General features: G+C 40.4%; 2 protein-coding genes across 2 annotated transcripts; both read right to left on the reverse strand.

The window, feature by feature from the left end:
• Nucleotides 1–4,434: 4,434 nt before the first annotated feature.
• Nucleotides 4,435–5,829, reverse strand: LOC141634098 (F-box/FBD/LRR-repeat protein At5g22660-like). Its single transcript, XM_074446402.1, has one exon. The coding sequence runs from the start codon at nt 5,827–5,829 to the stop codon at nt 4,435–4,437; it is 1,395 nt and encodes a 464-aa protein (XP_074302503.1).
• Nucleotides 5,830–8,662: 2,833 nt separating this feature from the next.
• Nucleotides 8,663–10,120, reverse strand: LOC141634106 (F-box/FBD/LRR-repeat protein At5g22660-like). The gene has a single exon (XM_074446407.1). The coding sequence runs from the start codon at nt 10,118–10,120 to the stop codon at nt 8,663–8,665; it is 1,458 nt and encodes a 485-aa protein (XP_074302508.1).
• Between the last annotated feature and the right edge of the window lie 13,488 nt (nt 10,121–23,608).

Below are 23,608 nucleotides of genomic sequence, written 5' to 3' on the forward strand. Positions count from 1 at the left end.
AGATCACAAGCTTTCACCTCCAATTGGCCTTGCGTCGATACGAGCTCTAGAACTCGAGATATATCCATTTGAAGTTGACCCTTGTGAAACCGAGTTTTCAATTCTTCATTTTGGCTCTTGTTTGTTTATGCCAAGGCATCAAATCTTCCATTAGCTTACTTTTCTTGACTTTTCACTTATTCCATTGGCTTACCTTTGCGTCTCCTCCTTCACCTTGGTAAGTTATAAGCTAAGGCTCTAAAATTACAACCAAAAGTGCAAACCGGTATATTACAACAAGTCCAACTAAAACACGGTATCAAGCATGTTTATTGTGATAACATTAACCTATTGAATCGTCACAATTTGACACTATCAGTACTCTACCAACTTTACGAAAGAATTCGTGGTTTTGCCATTACTGTTACAGTTGATTTCTATCTTTACCTTCTTGAGTACTCGTTGCCACGTTCTAACCTGGCAAGGCATTTCAGCGTCCCTGATCTCCGTACCTTCCGTATCCTGGATTTTTAGCGTGAGAACGTCTAATACAGGACACAACTCCAATATCGCCAAAAAAATCTTGACGTTGGAAGGCATATCCGATCCATTGACAGTGTCAGCCGAGTTGCATTACAAAACATATTTGACGGCCATGAGTTTTTTTGTACAAAAACTTCAGGTGAAAGAATAGTAACATTACTAAATACCCCGTAAAAAATGGTCATAGACTTAATTTCATCCTCTGTTAGGGCACAATCACAATCAGTATACTTTGTAAGACGGATTTTTGCTTGACACGATATCATCGGTTCCTCTTCAAAGCGAAATCCCACTGATTTTGAAGCGTGAATAGCCAAATACACCAACTTTGAGGCATTAACCACAACTCTATAGTGGCAAGGTAAGTTTTTAATAAACAATCGTTGTAAACGTTGATGCGAAAACTTAATGTTACAAAGCGAGATCAACCCACTTCGATCCCTTCCATGTTTGAAAGGATTTGAGAAAGACTTGTACACAAAACACAATTCTTCGAGAGACGGACAAGCCTTGATTAATATTTCTAGAGACTCGGAATTTGTTACGATTATAGAGGGGGGAGTATTTCATAATAAGGGAATTGTGTTATTGATGGTTGTTGATATCAGTATAATGATCGGTATTTATAATACCTTACAAGAAACCCTAAGTATTACTTAAACCTAGAGACAGCCATCTAATGTAGCCGTCACTACTGAGCCCTAATGGGCCTAATATCCTAATACCCTCCCGCAATCGTAAAGGCAGTACGTAGTACGAACTTTACGATTACGATTGGAGAAATACAAAGAAAAAATATAAAAAGAAAAAAATGAAATCTTCAATCTTCATCCTCTTCGATCTTCATTAATCTTCTTCGTCTTCAAAGGTAGGTAAGAAACGAGTATAAAACTCGTTAAAAATTTTCGAACAAGAACGTTAAGTTTTTCGGACTTGTCGAATATGAGTTAATTTGCAGGAACCCTAATCGAACCTGACAAATATCAATAAAACGAAAAATTATCCGTAAATTTCAAGATCTGGAGAATGTTAATTTTTTCGGACTCCAAATAAATCAAGTACCACCTTAAACGAAGTAAAAGACGATTAATCAAATTTCAAAGGAAAAGAAAGTAATTTTTCATTTGTTTTTGGATTTGTTGCAGCAATTCGGGGGATCTGCTAGGCAATCATTCGGGTATCAAAACAAGTAGCCTTGGAATCATTAGAAAAGCTATTAGTCTATTACTGCCGTAAACCCTTTTGGGATGACAACTACGTGTGTAATTTTCCGGCCACCCACCGGTAAGAATGCGGAAACGGTTTTTAGAGTCCTTAAGAAAGAGGCTCTGATAATCCAAACTATTGTCCCTCTTCTCATATTAATCCAACCTAAAGTTTAACCGGGAAAAATCCGAACTTTGACATCATTAACTTGTACTAAACTTATCCCATAATTGACCTGATATCACAGGTATCCCAACAGGTGACTTTTTTTTTGTTTTTTTTTTTTTTGATTCCTTTTTCCCCATTGTTTATCAATCTTCATCTTCCTAATTCAGTAACTTCCCCAAATTCAAACAAACCCAGATTTTATTAGAATTCATAAAAATCTTAATCCAATAATACATCTTCAACCAACAATAATTTGTAGCAATTTGTTGGTCTGACAACCAAACACCATTGTCCCCCTAATTTTATTTCAAAACCATGGATCTTCTTTCTCCTGAATCTTATTCTTCTTCTAGGATTTATTTCTTCTTTTTCCTTATTCATTATCATTATCATTCTCCATCCCTTCGCTCCCTTACCTCCTTCCTCTAGGGGTGTTCAAAACCGGTTCGGTTACGATTCATGTTTGGGTTCCCGAGTGCACAAAACAAAACAGCGATAATTCGATCATAAAATTCTCAATGAACCTCTAAGTTTATGCATCTACTCACTGGAATGTGATTTCAATTAAAAACTAGAAATTAAAACATTGCTATTTCAAACGCATCATACAACTTCAAACTCACCATACAACATTGATTTCAACCCATACAAACATTATTCAGATCTTAGGATTTGAAAAGACTATAAATTAATGAAGTAAATATCCCAGATTTCACCATAACATACAAAGGACTCAATTATGTAGTCGGTAATGTCGAACGCCGTCAAAGAGGCAGACTTGATGAGCAGCGGCAAAGAGACGTCGGAGGGAGTCGAACGACGGTGTCAGAGAGGCGACGGAAGGATCTTAGCGCCGGAAAATATGTGATGAAAGAGTGAGATGAGATTTAGGGTGAGTGGTTGAAGTGTAAAGCAGAAGAATGAACATCCGAGACTCCGAGTTAATGAATTGAGGGTTTGGTGATTGGTGAAGAGGATGAAGGGAAGGTGTTAAAAAGGTGTTATTATTGTTTTGGATTTTACTGATTTTTAAGTTTGCAAGTGTGACCTGTTAAACAAGTAGTCGGTTACCTGGTGTATTATGAGAAGAACGAGTGGATACGACAGATTAATATGGGTTAAAACATAAGTTGGATTAACACGAGAAGGAGAGGTTTATTTTGTTAGAGTAGGAGAATATGTCGAAATAATATATAATATATAATAAAATAATATGGTTCTATTTGACAAATAGCATATTGAGTAAAATTAGTAAATTCCAGCGTCAATAATAGATGACATACTCTCATAACATATGGTCATAATCTACTTTTTTCGATAAGCAGCATATTGTAAGAGCTGAAGATCATATTCAATTTGTACCTGAAATGATATAATATTCATATTATGTGTCAATTTTCAAATACTTTTTCTTAAACCTGCTAACAGCATGTTTGCAAACCTAGAATTGAAATTGAATTTTGGAATTGAGATTTTTCAAGTTTTTGAAAAACCCTTAGAATTTGGGATTGAAATAGAATTCAATTGCTTTTCAATTTCAACCTAATTAAATTTGGGATTCTCAAATTCTCACCATGTAGTAGTCACTTCAATTTCATCACTATTTGATTAATGTTTTTTTTGTGATACAAATTTCAACGCAATATTTTTATCTATAATTTTTCTTTAAACGCGAATATTTTTCGTCAAAATATTTATTTATTTTAATAAAAAAAATTATAAGAAAAAAATTGGTGACATCGACCTATACATGCTCCGCCCAAGTCCAATTCCATTGTCTTCCGAAACACCATTGAGAAATTGAATTCCACGTGATCCTCTAATGAGTTTTTGGAGTTGAATTCAAACATTTTGTTTTCTACATTTGAAATCATGAAAATGAAATCAATTCCGCGTTTCAAAACACTACCTAAGTTAATTTGATAGTCAAGTCTGCTATTAGAATCTGCTAACCGTATTCTGCTATGGTTATCCTCTATTATAAATCTGCTTTCAATGTATGCCAAACAAGAACATTCGGGGTACAATTTCTATTTATTCCATATTCAGTCTTTACTTGAATTTGAGTGTTTGATGTACGGAGGGTCATCTATTTAAATTCTCCTTCACTAAGGTGTTCATCTCCAATCTTGACTGCACGGGTGATTGGCGATAGAAGACCTTTAATTCAATTTTAGTTTGTGTTCGAATGTTAGGAGGGACGTATATTGTTTAGCTGACTAATGTTAGACTTTGTTTGACAGTCAGAACTCAGAAGTAAGCTTTAGTTTGTATCAAATTTCCCTTGAGCCATTTTATACAGTTGGATAAGGTCAGGTGCGAAATTCAAGAAGAATTTGTGTGATCAGAGGGAATACAGGAAGCAGGTCTAGCATTACTGTCAAGATTGAAGAAGAGTTTACAGTAGTTTCAGACTTTCAGATCATATAAAAGAAACGAGATAATTTATGAAGACATAAAAACCGTCTCTTGATAAAGAAAACGAAAGTTACCGACCAAACACAATAGAATCACCGTGAACTACAATAGGCACAGCAATCAGTTGATAGGACTATCTTTTCCATTTGCTATCAAAAATTTTAGACCAGCCTTTCGAGACATCTTGAAAAATCTTCCTACAAATTCGACCTCACACCCTTCTGAAAGCACTGGACATTGGTAGAGTAGCTTGCATAGCTTCATTTCCCAAATTTGTGCACCTTCTGTACCTTCCATTCTGTGACAACTCGAATCTACTGTAATATGGAAGTGCTTTAAATCGACGGAATTGCTTAATAAGTAGTCTACCAACTCTACTAAAGATTTCGTGGTTTTGTCATTAGCGTTACAGTAGATTTCTATGTTTATCTTGTTGAGTACTCGCTGCAATGTGCTAATAAGGCCAGGCGTTTTAGCGGCCCTCTCCAAACCGTTTGAATTCCTGATTTGTAGCGTGAGAACGTCTAAAACAGGACACAATTCCAATATTGCCAACAAAATATCGATGTAGGACGTATATATTGATAATGTCAGCTGAGTCGCATTACAAAACATATTTGACGACGGCCATGAGTTCTCTAGTACGAAAACATCGGGTGTAAGGATAGTAACTTTACGAAACAGCCGGTAAAATTTGGTCATAGACATGAATTCATCCTCTGTTAATGCAGAATCATAATCAGTAAGATGGATTTTTGCTTCACACGATATCACCGGTTCTTTTTCAAAGCGAAATGCCACTGATTTTGAAGCGTGAATAGCCAAATACTCCAAGTTTGGGGCATTAATCACAACTCTGTACTTGTAAGGTAACTTTTTAATAAACAATCGCTGTAACTTTTGATGCGAAAACTTAATGTCACAAAGCCGAGTCGATCCACTTTGTCTCTTTTTACGTTCGGAAGGATGTATACAAGCCTTGTACAAAAAACACAATTCTTCGAGAGACGGACAAGCCTTGATTAATTTTTCCAGCGACTCGGAATTCATACTGGTAGAACAAAGGTGTAACTTTTTTAGATTAGGTAGATTGATTTGGTCCGGCAACTGCAACTTAAGCATTGAGTCTAGCTCAATCGACACCAACGACTGTGTTACGCAAATAAAACTTGGCAATGGAAACCAAGATTGAATCACAGAATCATAAATACCATTATTTTTTGCCTTGAGTTCAGTATTTGTTACCTTGAGTTCACGGAGATTCCGGTCACAAATTTCGCGAAGCCAAGAATAGTTGAGATTACGCTTTGGATATTTGACCTTCAAACGCAAATCCCGCACGTTTCCAAGTTCGACAGAGAAACTGTGGATGAAGGGTGAGGTAATTCGGGTTATGATATTATTAAAAGTGGAGTCTATGTCACGTGAGTAGTCGAATTTATTGCTGTCTATATGGATCAACGTTACGTTAGTCCAAAGATGACGCCATCGCCACGATAGAGACCCGGTGGCCATGGCTAATCGAAGAGGAAGGTAGGAGAGAATTTCAATAAGAATGTCGTCAGGGAGAGAACTTAGCCTGTCTTCCCTTATGTTCGTCCTCGTCCTCGTCCTCGTCCGCTTCCTCTTCCATGTCATCTTACTCTTCCTCTTCCTCTTCCTCTTCCTCTTCCTCTTCCTCTTCCTCGTTGGTTCATTGCCTCCGACAGCCATCAGTAAGGGGTTAGAGGCCATAAGGTTCACCCTATGTTTACCATCTATGCAGTATATAGAACTTATTTGTCTAACCTAAATTTTTGTCATTCAATTATAGTTTTTTTTTTGTTTATATTATCTCGTGTATCTCTCAACTTTTTTATTTTGTAAGATATACCCTTCTTTTCTGGCAAAAAAAAAAAATTAATTGTCAATAACTCTTGACTACAAGTTCAGAATACGATCAACTAATTTTTTTTTTTTCAAATTGACCGGCTTTAAGGGGTCGTCGGTTTATTTGAAAAAAATTCAGTAATGTCTCAACTCGTAGTCGTGAATTATGGTCGGTCAAAGTTTATTCATTAAAAAAGGTTTGACCAGCTAATAACTACCAGCTACGTATTCAAAAAGCGGTGATTTTTTTTTTCAAATTCAAGGCATTGACGAGATAATTGGTTTGAAAAAAAATTACTGTTTTCTAAAATCGTAAAAAATAATTATTGTCGGTCAAAGTTTTTTGTGAAAAATATAGGTTACCCCTTAGAAAACGAAAAAGTTCGGGGTTACACGAGAGAATACTTTTTTTTTAAAGAAAAACAATTTAGAACTCCTTATGGCACTTACAAGTTACAAAGGATATTCATAATGGAAAACCAATTTAATGGAAACCTTTAATTGAAGGTTTTGTTTTCTCTTGTACCTAGACTCTAGAGCCGGGATGTTTGACCTGACCTGACTAAGCTGAACTGAGCAAACCTGGGAATATCGCCTCAAAACGATGACGATCCGTAAGCCAACATGACCCGATCCTCAATGACCCGATATGAACCCGACTCCGTTCCCGACTGACGACTAGACCCGATAATAATGAATGGACCCAAACCCGGTGCCGCCCGATATATCGCTCGACACGAAATGACCCGCACAATAAGGATGGACATGAACCCGACTCGCCCCGAAAGGGAAAGCTAACTCTATATGACCCGTTTCGACTAACCCGATTACCATCTCTATTAACATTTGCTTTATTTAATGTTATACTAGTTAATAATTAAATGAATCCGTAAGGAATTGTTGGCTCCATAGATGTGAAGTTGTTACCTACCAAACTATTATAACTCGTTAGTAATTCCTCGTAAATCACGCCCACTTTGCTAAAACAGACATATAACCAGCTCCAAGAATCAAAGAAATATGTGAACCCAACTGAATTCTGCAGCTAATAAATCAACCAAGGCCATGTAAATGAGTATTCCCGTCGCAGCTGATTCACATGCCTTAAATGATCAAAGCTCTAGGACTGTTTTCATCGTATACACCCGAAATGGCTATGCTAATGGCAATCCCCACCGGTGTAGTGAGCGAGAAAAATAAGGTCATTGTTGCATGGCGCGTGACTTGAACTCGGCCAGAGATCACCACCATTCAAAGCATTAGAAATATTTGTGTGTTTCTATTGGCATACCTTTTTAACCGTACAAATTCTACTATTCTAGTTTCAGTCCGTCTTAAGCAAAGACCTACGGTTTTATTTCGTCTGGATAATCATTTAATGAATTATTAATTATTAATTTTAAAATAAGTATTGTTGGACCCAAGATGAGTTTTTCGGCTAATTGCTACTCCCGTAAATTATATTCTAGACTTGCGTAACTATCTTCATGTAACAATCAATTTTCCCTTTAGAACGTGACATTATTCTAACTGTTTGAACTATTAAACGTATGAAGTCAGTTGGAAAATACCTACTAAAACATTTCATTATCAAAGACCTTACAAAGGTGTTAATGTTTGATGCCAAATGAATACTTTTTATCTATTGCCCCATTTTAAAGATTCTTACTTATTGTTGTACTTGATTAAGACCTTACAAACTTGTTAATGTTTGAGCTTGACCTTGCTCGGCTTGTGCTTAAGAACCAAAACTCGAGTTCGAGCGGATCTCGAGCTTACCCGAGCTAGAAAAAAATGTGCTCGTTATAAAACTTGCGGAATATATACATGAGCTCAAGCCAAACTCGAGCCCAAATCGAGCCTATATAAAACTTTTTTTTTATCTTTCGATATTTTCAATAACAAGACTCGCCGGTTATATGAAAAAGTATTTGGCAAATCAGAGACATTTGATATGTGTGATACAAAAATATAATCATAATAAATATTTTTAATAAAATATGAGCAATATCTTATGTAATCACACAAGTTCGAGCCGCTCGCGAGCTTTTCGTGCCGAGCAAGCCTTTGCTCGGCTTGACTCGTTAAGCTCTCGAGCCGAGTCCGAGCCCGAGCCGAGCTTTGACCGAGCCGATCTCAAGTAGCTCGCGAGCTGTCTCGCCTCATTAACACCCCTTTCTTGTACTTGATTACGATGGCAGGTGGAGGATTTGAATGACAGCGCGGATTTGCACAGTTGCGCGAGATCAGATGGGAAGTTCAAGAAGAATTTGTGTGACTAGAGGAGTAGAGAGATACACGAAGCCGGTCTAGCGTAACTGTCAGTGAAGAAGATTTGTTGCAGACAGAGAGAACTGGGAATGGAATAGTGCTTAATATCATCAAGTACAAAGGCAGAAAAAGCGTATATCGATGAAAGAAGTGAAAGTTACTGAGTAAAAACAATAGAATCACCGTGAACTGCAAAACGCGACAGCAATCAGTTGATAGGAATATCTTTCCCATTTGTTATCCAAACTTTAAGACCGGCCTTTCGAGACATCTTGAAAAATCTCCCAACAAAATCGACCTCACACCCTTCTGATAGCACCGGACCAGGGTAGACTATCATGCATAGCTTCATTTCCCGGATTTCATTTGCCAATTCATAACAACTCCAATTCACTTTAATATGGAACTGCTTTAAATCTACGGAATTGCTTAATAAGTACTCTACCAACTTTACGAAAGAATTCGTGGTTTTGCCATTACTGTTACAGTTGATTTCTATGTTTACCTTCTTGAGTACTCGTTGCCACGTGCTAATCTGGCAAGGCATTTCAGCGTCCCTGATCTCCATACCTTCTGTATCCTGGATTTTTAGTACGAGAACATCTAATACAGGACACAACTCTAGTATCGCCAACAAAATCATGACGTTGGAAGGCATATCCATTGACAGTGTCAGCCGAGTTGCATTACAAAACATATTTGACGGCCATGAGTTCATTAGTACAAAAACTTCGGGTGAAAGGATAGTAATATTACTAAATACCCCATAAAATTTGGTCATTGACTTAATTTCATCCTCTGTTAGGGTACATTCATAATCAGTATATTTAGTAAGATGGATTTTTGCTTGACGCGATATCACCGGTTCCTCTTCAAAGCGAAATGTTACTGGTTTTGAAGCGTGAACATCCAAATACTCCAACTTTGGAGCATTAAGCACAACTCTGTACTTGTAAGGTAAATTTTTAATAAACAATCGCTGTAACTTTTGATGCGAAAACTTAATTTTAGGAAGATTGATTTGGTCCCAATCATGTTCGAAAGGATTTGAAAAAGACTTGTACGTAAAACACAATTCTTCGAGAGATGGACAAGCCTTGATTAGTTTTTCTAGAGACTCGAGATTCATACCGGTAGAATAAAGGTGTAACTTGTTTAGATTAGGAAGATTGATTTGGTCGTCATTGTCAGGCAACTGCAACTCAAGCGTTGAGTCTAGCTCGATCGACACCAACGACCGTGTTACGCAAATAAAACTTGGCAAAAACCAAGATTGAATCCAACCATCACAATAGCTAGTATTTGTTAGCTTGAGTTGACGGAGATTCCGGTCACAGATTTGACGAAGCCAAGAATAGTTGAGAATAGGCTCTGGATATCCTACGTAGTGAAGCATATGCAGCACGTCTCCGAGATCCATAGAGAAACTTTGGATGAAGGGGGATTTAATTCGAGTTATGATATCATCAAAAGTGGAGTCGTCTAAGTCACGCGAGTAATCGAATTTATTGCTCTCTATATGGATCGATGTTACGTTAGTCCAGAGATCACGCCATCGCCATGATAAACACCCGGTGGACATGGCTAATTGAAGAGGAAGGCGGGAGAGAATTTCGACAAGAATGTCGTCGTGGAGAGAACTCAGTCTGTCTTCCCTTTTGTTCATCCTCTTCCTCTTTGGTTCATTGCCATTGACGGCCCCATGTGTATATATTATTTGTCTAACCTAAATTTCCTTCGTTTATCGTTTTTCTTCTCGGCTGTACCTAGGGGCTAGGGTGTTCATTGGTTCGAGATCAGACCGGACCGGACCGGATCAGACCAAACTTAGTGGATCAAAGATCAAAATAAAGTGTAAATGTTAGATCTCGACCAGATCATGGTTATATTGGTTTAGTTCGGTCTGGACCATAAATCCTATGGACCGGATCAGACTAGAACATATGGAGCAAATAATATATTGGTTATTACTTTTCTTTTCTTTTTTGTGCCGAGGCGACCCCGCAACTATTAGTTTGTTATCTTTAGTGTGCGTTGAGTAAACCTCTGGTATACGTAATAGTCCACAAATCATACGTATCCTAAATAAACCATGCACTCGAAAGAGACAGACTCGAAATCTAGAAGATATAGCGTGATGTTATAACCACTCAACAAGATTGCTCTTGAGAATTGTTAAACGGGTCAAACCGGTCAGGTTTGGGTCGGGTCAATTTCAGGTTTGCTGGCTTCCGGTCTGGTAATTTCGGGCTCGGGTATTTTCGGGTAAGCTTTTATCGAGTTATTCATGAACAATAATCATTCGGGACAATTTGGGATTCGGGTCTTGAGTTCGGGTATCGGGTCGGGTACCCGTGTCAGATCGGGTCAATTTTGCCAAATCTACTCTCGAGGAGCTTAAACTTGAGGCCCTTAAAATTTTCACAACTAGACCCACCTTACGAGCACTTAACATTATTATTTCAACGATTATTTTAATCAATTAGTCTCTCTTAAGATAAATATATCCGTCTTTAGATTAAAACCGGTGAAGTAATATTCCACTTGTATGGATAAGACAAATATCTTGTTCTTCTCTAGGCATTTTACTTTTATTTGCATCTTAAGATTAAGGGATAATTCACGTGGTGCCCCCGAGGTTTGGCTTAATTCACGTGGTACCCCTGCCTTTAGGAATGTGCACATGGTACCCCTGAACTTTCACTTTAGTGCACCATCTACCCTTATTTGTTTTTCTGTTATAACACCGTTAACCCCACCTCTTCCCCCCTCATCCTAACACCTTTTCCCTTCCTCTCTCATCCTAACCCCACCATTCACAAATCCATCCATAATTTCATAAACTCCATTAATAACCACCAAATTCACCACCGTTTCAACCTTGACCTTGAAAACCAATTCATCAAACCATTTCAACATCTGCTACTTTCGTTGCCATTTTCTTCTACCTGCATTTACCATCTAACACCAATAACCTTTCACATTCCCCATTACCCATATTCTCCCACTATCAAATACACCTCTCATGGCAGCCCTCTGTTACGACATGCTACATCAACCCAGAAACAACCCGGAGTTCAACCACCACGAGTTCCCACACCGCAATCCACCACAATCGCCAATCGACCACTTCGTTGCGGTGCTGAAACCGAACCCGACATCAGCTACTAAATTCACCACCAGATGGGTCAATTCCTAGCATCCATGGCGACAAACCCGGATTCGGGTCAACACGGATCCATAGGCATAAATTCATACCTCATGAGAGTTACACAACTCTATCTTTAGAGATTTGAATACCTTTGTTTCCATGAGAAACATTTTTAGCTCAACAAACCACTCGGTGGTCAATGAATCCGTCACCATTGGATAGAATTTAGCATTACACCGATCCGCCACTCGATCGGCGATAGAGAGGTCTCCAAGTTACGATTGTATGAAAAGTTGACCAATTTAGGAGAGTCAACGGTGACGGTCATCAATTCTAGGCTATCGAAACTGGAGATTCATCATTCAAGAAGTCAAGGCAATCCGAAATATGAAGTTCCTTCAACGAAATGCTTGAGATCTTAACGTATTTCAGCCTTGAGCATGAATGCAATGTTAAACTTTCTAATGTTATAAGCCCATATGTCATCTCGTAAAAACAAAGCATCATACGTGATATTAGCACAACTAAACTCGAGTTTTCTCAAGTTTCTCAACGCAGCCACATTCATGTTCCATGGCCATGACAATTCCACACCAAGACTACTATAAACAAACATTTGAAGTGGATGTGTTTGGAATTTGGATTGCACTATTCCACTACCACAACCTTCGACTCCTCCATAAAGTTTTCTCGACCAAGGAAGTGAAACTTTACCAAGGTATTCGTCTGTAATATCCAATTCAACCAAAGGGCAACAAGAAATAATTCTTTCAAGCATATCCTCATTTACAGACTGTAACACCCCCATACTCCGAGTGCCTTACCAGGACCACTCAGGTATGAAGACATCACTATCTCGGTCGCCCGAGGTATGATAATCAAATAGACAAAACAGAAACAACATTTATTGTAAATAGTTTAATGAATAAATACAATCCTTGAAACCAAACCGAAAGTACAATACATTATTCCAAACTATCTGTTCTCAACTGAAATATAAATAAATGCTAAACTACAGCGGAAGACTCTATTGTCATGTCGTGGCCATCCCAGCTATCCCCGTACTCATCTCTATACCTGTTCAATATCTGCTCACCATCCCCGAATGGATCACCGCAGGTTTACAAAACAACACCGGGGTCAGTACTAATCACACAATCAATATAGACAACGATAACAAGATACACAGACAGCTGAACTGTCACACACACACACACACACACACACGCCAACTCCCATCACCTCAACACTGACTGTCCACTGGACCAGCCCTGCCAGTGGGGGACCGCAGCCATTCCCACCTAAGCCCCGCTCATCGTACGAGCGATAACCCTGTCCATTAATGTGCACATCCCCTTTCGTGGCGGGTTCCACGAAGGGCGAAACTAGGGCGTGAAGTCACTCCCGCAAGTGACCCCACTCAGCCGAGAACGCATCTCGAGAACCATAGACAACCAATCACAATCACAATCACAATCACAATCATCATATCAACCAACTAACTACAGCACATCACCAATATCCCATTATGGGACTAATACTGAGTAGGAAATCCTACCTTGGAAAGCACAACACGCAGACGGTATCTACAGCTGTATCAAAACGGCTCCTCTACGAATTCTCCTCCTATCATACATAACACATAAAGACTACCATTCAAATACTACTCATAAAAACCCCCAATTCCCTAATTAGGGTTTCATCAATCTTATCAAAACATAATATAAATTATACTAAAAGCTTACCCTCGACGCAAGGAATCCAACGACGCGAACTACGATGCAAACTGACCGTCTGAACTCCGGGAATTGTCAAGAACGCGATTAGGAAGAAGAACCAGTTGCTTTCTCTCTTAAACAGGTTTTAGGTTTTGTAAAAAGTGATTTAGAACAAAGACGAATTTGTTTAAATACCTAAATCGCGTAATTAACAAAACCCGAGAAAAACCCCCGCAAAACCGGACACTCGATCGAGTACCCAAGGTACTCGATCGAGTACCCCCCTACTCGATCGAGTGCCCCAGCTACTCGATCGAGTGCCCAACAGGTCAGAAACTATTTAACTTCGCAACTTGCCCTTACTCGACAGAGTAAGGGCTACTCGATAGAGTACCCCCAAGACATATAAATACGGAGTATTACAGTCTTCCCTCCTTAAAAAGAACTTCGTCCCCGAAGTTCAAACTACTACTAAACAAAGGCACTCCCATAACATTCCCGACTCATAGCCACAACAAAAACAACATAAGACATGACACTAATCCCAACTTATCCCGACAAACATACCGACGCGACATATAAGAAGGGTATAAAACTCTTAAAAACTGCTCGCGATCATCTCCTACCCCCCTAAAAGAAACAAGGTTACGTCCCCGTAACCACACATACCTGATCAAAAAGGAAAGGGTAACGCTCTTTCATGATATCCTCTGCCTCCCATGTAGCTTCCTCAGTCTCGTGATTAGACCAAAGGATCTTAAGCAAAACTGTCTCACCACTCCTAGTCTTCCTAACCTTTCGATCAAGAATCTGCTTAGGTACCTCAAGATATGATAAGGACTCATCTAGCTCTAAGCTCTCTGCCTCTAGCACATGTGACGGGTCACTCACATACTTCCGCAGCTGCGATACATGAAACACATTATGCACTCTCTCTAACGCAGCTGGTAAAGCCAGACGATAAGCAACTTCCCCAACTCGCTCTAAGATCTCATAAGGCCCTATAAACTTCTGACTTAGCTTGCCTTTCTTCCCAAACCTCATAACTCCACGCATTGGAGACACTTTCAGAAGAACCTTATCCCCAACCTGAAACTCTATGTCCCGACGATGTAGATCTGCATAACTCTTCTGTCGATCCTGGGCTGCTCTCATCCGTTCCCTGATCATCTTAATCTGTTCCACCATCTCATGTACCATCTCTGGTCCTAAAACCCTTTGCCTCAAAGACTATCGTCCCAACAAATTGGACTCCTACACCTCCTCCCATACAAAGCCTCAAACGGTGCCATACCTATACTGGTGTGATAGCTGTTGTTGTAAGAAAACTCTATCAAGTCCAACCTCTGCTCCCAGCTACCACCAAAATCCATCACACACGCTCTCAACATATCCTCCAAAGTCTTGATTATTCGCTCAGTCTGCCCATCTGTCGCAGGATGAAATGCTGTACTCATCTTCAAAGCTGTTCCCAACGATTCCTGCAACTCCTTCCAAAACCTTGATATAAATCTCGCATCTCTGTCAGACACTATGTCCTTAGGAACTCCATGTAACTTAAGCACGTTCTTTCGATAGGCCATAGCCAGTTGTGCCTTAGTCCATGTATCTTTCATTGGGACAAAGTGAGCTGACTTGGTCAAGCGATCCACTAACACCCAAATCATGTTGTTACCTTGTTGACTCTTCGGCAACCCCACAATGAAGTCCATGGAAATGGATTCCCACTTCCACTCAGGCACCTCTAAGGACTGAATCTTACCTTGTGGTCTTCTCTGTTCCCCTTTAACTCTCTGGCATGTCAAACAACGGGACACAAACTCAGCTGTCTCTTTCTTCATCCCTGGCCACCAAAACGTTTTCTTCAAATCTTTGTATAGCTTATCTCCTCCTGGATGAACTGAATACGGTGTGCAATGCGCCTCTGCCATGATTGTCTTTTTCAGCCCCTCATCATTAGGAACACACCACCTACCATCGAACCTCAAACTACCATCTGTATGAATAGAAAACCGGGACACTGTCCCTTTCTCCTGACTCTCCACTCCACCATCTTAGGATCCAAAGCTTGCTTATCCCGAATGTCATCATAAAACTCCATATGTACTGTCATATCACCCATAGCATCTCCTTTCTGCATCATATGAATCCCGAACTTCGCTACCTCATCTCTCAGCCTCATCAAAGATAGAGCTGTACACAAGGAATGTACACTCTTTCTACTCAAAGCGTCAGCTACAACGTTGGCCTTCCCTTCATGGTAGATGATTTCCATGTCGTAGTCGCCAATCAACTCCATCCACCTCCTCTGTCTCATGTTCAACTCCTTCTGCGTGAAGATGTACTTGAGACTCTTGTGATCAGAAAATACCTTAAAGATTGCTCCATAAAGGTAATGTCTCCAAATCTTGAGAGCAAACACCACTGCACCCAACTCCAGATCATGTGTAGGGTAATTCTCCTCATAAGGCTTCAACTGCCTAGAAGCATAGGCAATCACTTTACCCTTCTGCATCAACACACATCCCAACCCATTCTTCGAGGCATCTGTATAAACCTCGAAATTCTCGCTCCCTTCAGGCAATGCTAGGACAGGAGCTGTGGTCAAACGCTTCTTTAATGTTTGGAACGCCGTCTCACAACTCTCATCCCAACGAAACCTGTTCTCCTTCCTCATCAACGCCGTCATCGGTCTAGCTATCTTGGAGAAATCTTTCACGAACCGTCTGTAGTATCCAGCTAAACCCAAGAAACTTCTCACCTCAGCAACATTCTTTGGTGCTTCCCACTTTGTCACTGCCTCGATCTTCGCCGGATCCACAGCTACCCCATCTTTAGATATCACATGCCCCAGAAAAGCAACTTCCTCTAACCAGAACTCACACTTGGACAGCTTAGCATACAACTCATGCTCCCTCAAAGTTTGCAACACGATCCTCAAATGCTCCTCATGCTCCTCCTTAGTCTTAGAGTAGACTAAGATATCATCAATGAACACCACTACAAACTGGTCCAAGAACTGTCTAAAGATCCTATTCATCAAATCCATAAACACTGCCGGTGCATTAGACAACCCAAACGGCATCACCACATACTCATAATGGCCATACCTCGATGTGAAAGCTGTCTTTGGTATGTCCACTTCTCTAATCTTCACCTGATGGTACCCCGACCTCAAATCAATCTTAGAAAAGACTGTTGCACCACTCAACTGATCAAACAGGTCATCTATCCTTGGCAAAGGATACTTGTTCTTTATCGTCACTCGGTTCAACTCTCTGTAATCTATGCATAACCTCAAAGTTCCATCTTTCTTCTTCACGAAAAGAACTGGTGCTCCCCAAGGCGATACACTTGGTCTAATGTATCCCTTCTCTATCAAATCATCCAACTGCTTCCTAAGCTCCTCCATTTCTTTAGGACCCATACGGTACGGTGCCTTAGAGATTGGCCCCGTCCCTGGTTTCAACTCAACGGTAAAATCTATCTCTCTCTTCGGTGGCAGTCCCGGAATCTCCTCTGGAAAAACATCTGCGAACTCTCCCACCACTGGTATCTCCTCAACTGTCGGACTCTCTATCCGACTATCTCTCACATGGCACAAGATCAGAGGACATCCCTTCCTCAGATAAGACTTCAAGGTAACAGCTGCAATCAACTTAACCTTGGGTTTGACTAGAAACCCACGGTATGACACACTAACCCCCTTAGGGCCTCTTAAGGATACTTTCTTTTGATGACAGTCTATCTTAGCTTTATACTTTTCTAACCAATCCATCCCAACTATCATCTCAAAACCATTAAAAGGAAACTCTAGCAAGTCTACAGGGAAATCGACTTGCCCAACTATCAAAGATACATCTCTAAACAACCTCCCACACGATACAGACTCTCCCGAGGGTATGAAAACTTGCTCACTAACAGACTCATATACTCTCAAACCCAACTGTTTAACATGACTCGAAGACACAAACGACTGAGAAGCCCCCGAATCAAACAAAACAAACGTAGGAATACCATTAACAAGGAATGTACCGGTGATAACATGCTCATCCTCCTCAGCTGCTTTCTTTTCCATTCTGAATAACTTGTCACTGGTCTTCTGTCCACCTCCCTGGACAGTACTGGCTGATGCGGTCGGCTTAGCACCCGACCCTTGATTGTTGTTGTTGTTCATCGGTGTCTTCTGGTAAGAATTACCGCCGTTGCGGTTGCCTCCACTCTGGTAGCTCTGACCTCCCCGGTTTGGCCATGATCCCGCCGGTCTGTTGCTCGCGAAGCTCGCGCAGTCTCCGGAAAGATCCGGTGCACTTGTGCACTCATGTCTCTTGTGGCCTACGCCACCACAACCAAAGCAGTCACTCCCCGGCCTATTGCTCACACTCCCACGGCCTCTCCCAAAGGAAGTTCCAGCACTAAACCCAGACCCAGAAGAAAATCCCTTAGATTGATTGTGGTTGCCTTTCTTGAAATTAGATTGGCCACCACCCTCGTTCTCAGACTTCCTCTTCTCTCCACCTGACCTCTCCTGAGCCATCTCCACTAGTCTCTCAGCTCTCCCAGCCCTCTCATACGCTTCCTTTACATCAGTTAGGACTCCCACGGGTAACTTATCCATAATTTTCGTGGTTAGCCCTCTCTCAAACCTCAAAGCCAGATTCTCCTCACTCAAACCCATATCCTAAGCATATCTAGATTTCTCATTGAACTGCCTGTAGTACTCAGCCACAGACATCTCAGCAGTCATCTTAAACTTGTCGAACTCCTCTCTCAACTTACTCCTCACATGTTCTGGCACGAACTCCTTCCTCACAGCCCTACGAAACTCCTCCCAAGGTATAGCAGGTAACCCCTGGTTGGTGTATATGTCCTTGGCACTCACTTTCACTGAATCCCACCACTTGCCAGCTGCCTCCCTCAGATAAAATGCAGCCTGATCCACTCTCATCTCATCAGGACAGTGGACTAAATCTAGTATGTTCTCCATCTCCCTCAGCCAACTATCAAGAAGGTTAGGCTCCTCAATTCCCTTATACTCCTTCGGATTAAACCTCGCAATATAGAGGCTGACTTTAGCATGGTCAACCTCCTTCTCCTTACTCTTATCCTTGTCCTCATTCACTCTCTTTAGGGTCTCAGTAAGAGCATCCTGGTGCTCTAACATCTTGACGATGTCGTCCGTAGTCATAAGCTCAGCTCTCGCATACAAAGCATTTCTCTTGGGCGGCATCTTGAAGCTATATAAGAAAGGGTAAACATGAACACACGTACTAAACCTCAAAACACGAAAACGCGTTGCCCAGAACCTACTCGATCGAGTATCCAAACCCACTCGATCGAGTAACGGGCTACTCGATCGAGTGCCACCATGTACTCGATCGAGTACCCAAACTCCAGAACTAAACAGACCTTCTGATCTCTAACCCACTCGATCGAGTATCTAGGCTACTCGATCGAGTGACCCCCTACTCGATCGAGTACCCATAGTTACTCGATCGAGTGCCCCAAAACGCGATTCTGACTCAAAATCGTCAAAAACCTATCCGATCGAGTCAGTCTTACTCGATCAAGTGCCACCAATACGTAAAAGCTACCCGCATATTACGTCATACACTAACATGCCAACTTCCATAAAATTACATGATATCGTAATAAATATGCTACGTATCTACTCTACTATCAACAAGGTACATTCATCATGCTATTAAGGCCACATTGTAAATCACTCAACATGTTATCATCACATTAACATGTTCCACATATCATTTTCTTTCACATGTTCAACTTCCTATTTCAACACCAAACAATCATCTCACTTCATCACTTTGTTGCACAAGTTAATCAATCACACAGATGACTCGACAAACACTTTCCCCATGTGACCGGTTCAAAGTTGTAGGGCGACCCCTTGCGACTTTAGGACGTCTCCCAAGCCTTTGCACTAGCTCCTACAGCTTTTACCCCGGGTTCATTTTAATTGACTCCCTATGTTCATTAAGTTCATTGGTTACAGGTTTCAGGATCGTCGCTCTGATACCATTTGTAACACCCCCATACTCCGAGTGCCTTACCAGGACCACTCAGGTATGAAGACATCACCATCTCGGTCGCCCGAGGTATGATAATCAAATAGACAAAACAGAAACAACATTTATTGTAAATAGTTTAATGAATAAATACAATCCTTGAAACCAAACCGAAAGTACAATACATTATTCCAAACTATCTGTTCTCAACTGAAATATAAATAAATGCTAAACTACAGCGGAAGACTCTATTGTCATGTCGTGGCCATCCCAGCTATCCCCGTACTCATCTCTATACCTGTTCAATATCTGCTCACCATCCCCGAATGGATCACCGCAGGTTTACAAAACAACACCGGGGTCAGTACTAATCACACAATCAATATAGACAACGATAACAAGATACACAGACAGCTGAACTGTCACACACACACACACACACACACACACACACACACACGCCAACTCCCATCACCTCAACACTGACTGTCCACTGGACCAGCCCTGCCAGTGGGGGACCGCAGCCATTCCCACCTAAGCCCCGCTCATCGTACGATCGATAACCCTGTCCATTAATGTGCACATCCCCTTTCGTGGCGGGTTCCACGAAGGGCGAAACTAGGGCGTGAAGTCACTCCCGCAAGTGACCCCACTCAGCCGAGAATGCATCTCGAGAACCATAGACAACCAATCACAATCACAATCACAATCACAATCACAATCACAATCACAATCATCATATCAACCAACTAACTACAGCACATCACCAATATCCCATTATGGGACTAATACTGAGTAGGAAATCCTACCTGGAAAGCACAACACGCAGACGGTATCTACAGCTGTATCAAAACGGCTCCTCTACGAATTCTCCTCCTATCATACATAACACATAAAGACTACCATTCAAATACTACTCATAAAAACCCCCAATTCCCTAATTAGGGTTTCATCAATCTTATCAAAACATAATATAAATTATACTAAAAGCTTACCCTCGACGCAAGGAATCCAACGACGCGAACTACGATGCAAACTGACCGTCTGAACTCCGGGAATTGTCAAGAACGCGATTAGGAAGAAGAACCAGTTGCTTTCTCTCTTAAACAGGTTTTAGGTTTTGTAAAAAGTGATTTAGAACAAAGACGAATTTGTTTAAATACCTAAATCGCGTAATTAACAAAACCCGAGAAAAACCCCCACAAAACCGGACACTCGATCGAGTACCCAAGGTACTCGATCGAGTACCCCCCTACTCGATCGAGTGCCCCAGCTACTCGATCGAGTGCCCAACAGGTCAGAAACTATTTAACTTCGCAACTTGCCCTTACTCGACAGAGTAAGGGCTACTCGATAGAGTACCCCCAAGACATATAAATACGGAGTATTACACAGACACCTGCTCTAATGTTAAATGTGTGAGAGACACAAGCTCCATTATCTCATAATACGGTAGCACAATGTATCGACATTTCAAAACCTTCAGTGATTTTGCACAAAATAGTAACCCAGGCGGCACGTACTCAATTTCGCCATGAACCTCTATATCCAATTCCTCAATTTGGCTTAGCACGGCAATTTTTATCCATCTGTCAACCAAATATTCGAGCTTTTCATCATCTATAGTAATCTCAAGGAACATTTTTCTTATTCTATAATCATGCAGTAAGTATCTTCGCATGGTATTATTTATGAACTCCACTCTCCACATAGTAATCTCAAGCTACTAAAGTCACCGTGGCTCGAGTCGGCGCACCAACAGCAATATCATCATCTCACAATCACCATGGCTTAATTAGAGCCCCACAACAGCCATCTACATTCACCATCTCCATCTTCAATACTGAACTCGGAATCAAAACCCGAGTCCAATTCACCAACAACCACCGCACCACCACGACAAGTCTCCTCTGATCCTCCTCGTCAACAACAACCACCCGAGAGCTGTCGCCACAGACTCGCACCACCAGAAGCCAATTGTTGCATCACCAAGCCGAGACCACCATGGCTCCGTATTTCAATCGTCGCCACCACTCATCCTTACTCTATTTCCCCCCATTTGACTCATGAAGAAATAAAAAAGACGGGCCAACTTCATCAACAATTTCTCATTCAATCAATCAAAAATTGCGGTTTTGATAACCATCTGCTTGCTCAATTTCAGTAGTTGTCTTCCAAAAATCAAAGAAAATATCCCACAATTTCATAAAACAACAACTTAATTAATTAATCAAATCCAAATTTTGGGATTTCAATAATTACCTAGTTCCTCAAATAATCAAATAATTGTTGTGCGAGGATGGTGGTGGATGGTTAAATTTTAGGGAAGTTTGGTGGAAGTAATTGCGGAGATTGCAGAAAAAACGAAGGAAGCAAGGAGTCAGGGAGATGGCAATTTGAGTGGATGGATTGGAATTTCTTTATGAGTGTGAAGGAGGGGACAATAAAGTAAGGATGAGGGGAAAAGAAAAGATGGGGTTAACGGTGTTATAACAGAAAAACAAATAAGGGTAGATGGTGCACTAAAGTGAAAGTTCAGGGGTACCATGTGCACATTCCTAAAGGCAGGGGTACCACGTGAATTAAGCCAAACCTCGGGGGCACCACGTGAATTATCCCTAAGATTAATTGTCTTAAACAATAATTCATGTACTTTTAATTTATACTAGTTGTTGTATTGCGCGCGTTGCGCACGATACCCCAAGATATTATTACTTACGTGTTTTTGCCTTCTTTGCTTATTCTTTTAACTAATTCGAATTTAGTAACGATTTACATAATTTGAAGCAGAAAGTAATGAGCAACATTGTAAATAGGTTGAAACTTCTACAACGCCGCATCGTATTAGGGGAGAGAAGCCTTAAAGAGCAACACCGTAAATACTAAATAGGTTGAAACTCCTAAAACGCTGCATCATATTAGGGGAGAAAAGCCTTAAAGATGATGTATAAGCATGTTTAAACAAATAGTTTTAAAGTGACTCAAACCCACTCATTTACAACTTATCTTACTCGCTGTTAAAGTGTGAGCATATACAAAAAATGAATGCTCGGGCTCAAATATCCAAACACGTTGAATAATCTTACAAATAATGTTTGAACAAAGATGGGGAAGCAAAAGATAGAAAATAGGTTATTTTTACAAGGAAGAGAACACCTACCATAGAACACAAGCGACTCGGCTAACTCCCATTCACAATTTGTCCTTAATCCTCTACAATTTTATTTGAGTTAATTACCTTATTTGGAAGTATTATTTAAGGAAAGTCAAATACAATGTAGGTGAAAAATCTTGATACATAAGCAATACCTCAATATATTATTACTAGTTTAGAACCCGTGCAAAATTGCACGGGCATATTTAAAATAATTTCTAAAATTTTATTGTTACAAATTTATTGCCAAAGATATATAAAACTTAATAAATAAATAAAAAATTTCTTTTCCAACCGCCATGGTGGAAATTGCAACTCGCTCAACCGATTCCTTTATGGATGGATGGATAAGTGGCTTCAGGTATGCTACCGATTCCTCTGTGGAAGTTTAGCATAAAGTCGATCTGGCAAAGCTAATCCGACTTGATAAGGCTAACCCGAGAGCAGAAAATGACCCGAAATGTATCACCCGAAGTGACCCGAGCCGAAAGTGACCCGGCCTAAAGTGACCCAACTCAAAGTGACCCGACTTAAGCGAGCCAAAATGACATGATGGACCCAAAATGACACGAAATGACTTAATTACGGTAAAATCATAACCTGAAATGACCCAAACGACCCAGATTGACCCGACCAAAATGACTCGATCCGAAGTGACCCGACCTAAAAATGACCCGACCTGATGTGACCTGACCCGAACCCGAACCCGACCCGAATGACAAATTCGCCAGGTCTAGCATAAAGCCCACAAACGCTTATTAACTCAGATTTTAAAAAATAATCATGTCTGCCATTTTAATGAGTACGAATACTATAAACTGAAATACTAATAAAAATGATTACAATATAAGATACAACAGGTACGATAATTATGAAAACACTAGTTTTAACCCCGTGCAAAATTGCACGGGTTTGCCTGTTCTAAAATTATTATAAATAAATCGGAAAATTTATATGGTATCCCTGAACTTTGCCACTTTGCACATGGAACCTAATATTTAAGATAGTGTACACTGGAATGCCTTTTTTTGTCGATATAAGAAATTTCAATTAACTATAACTCCTACACTGGAATCGAACATTTTTTTTGTTCTAAAATCATTGT

Source organism: Silene latifolia, chromosome 2 (assembly GCF_048544455.1).
Source record: "Silene latifolia isolate original U9 population chromosome 2, ASM4854445v1, whole genome shotgun sequence".
In the NCBI taxonomy this organism is placed as follows: domain Eukaryota; kingdom Viridiplantae; phylum Streptophyta; class Magnoliopsida; order Caryophyllales; family Caryophyllaceae; genus Silene; species Silene latifolia.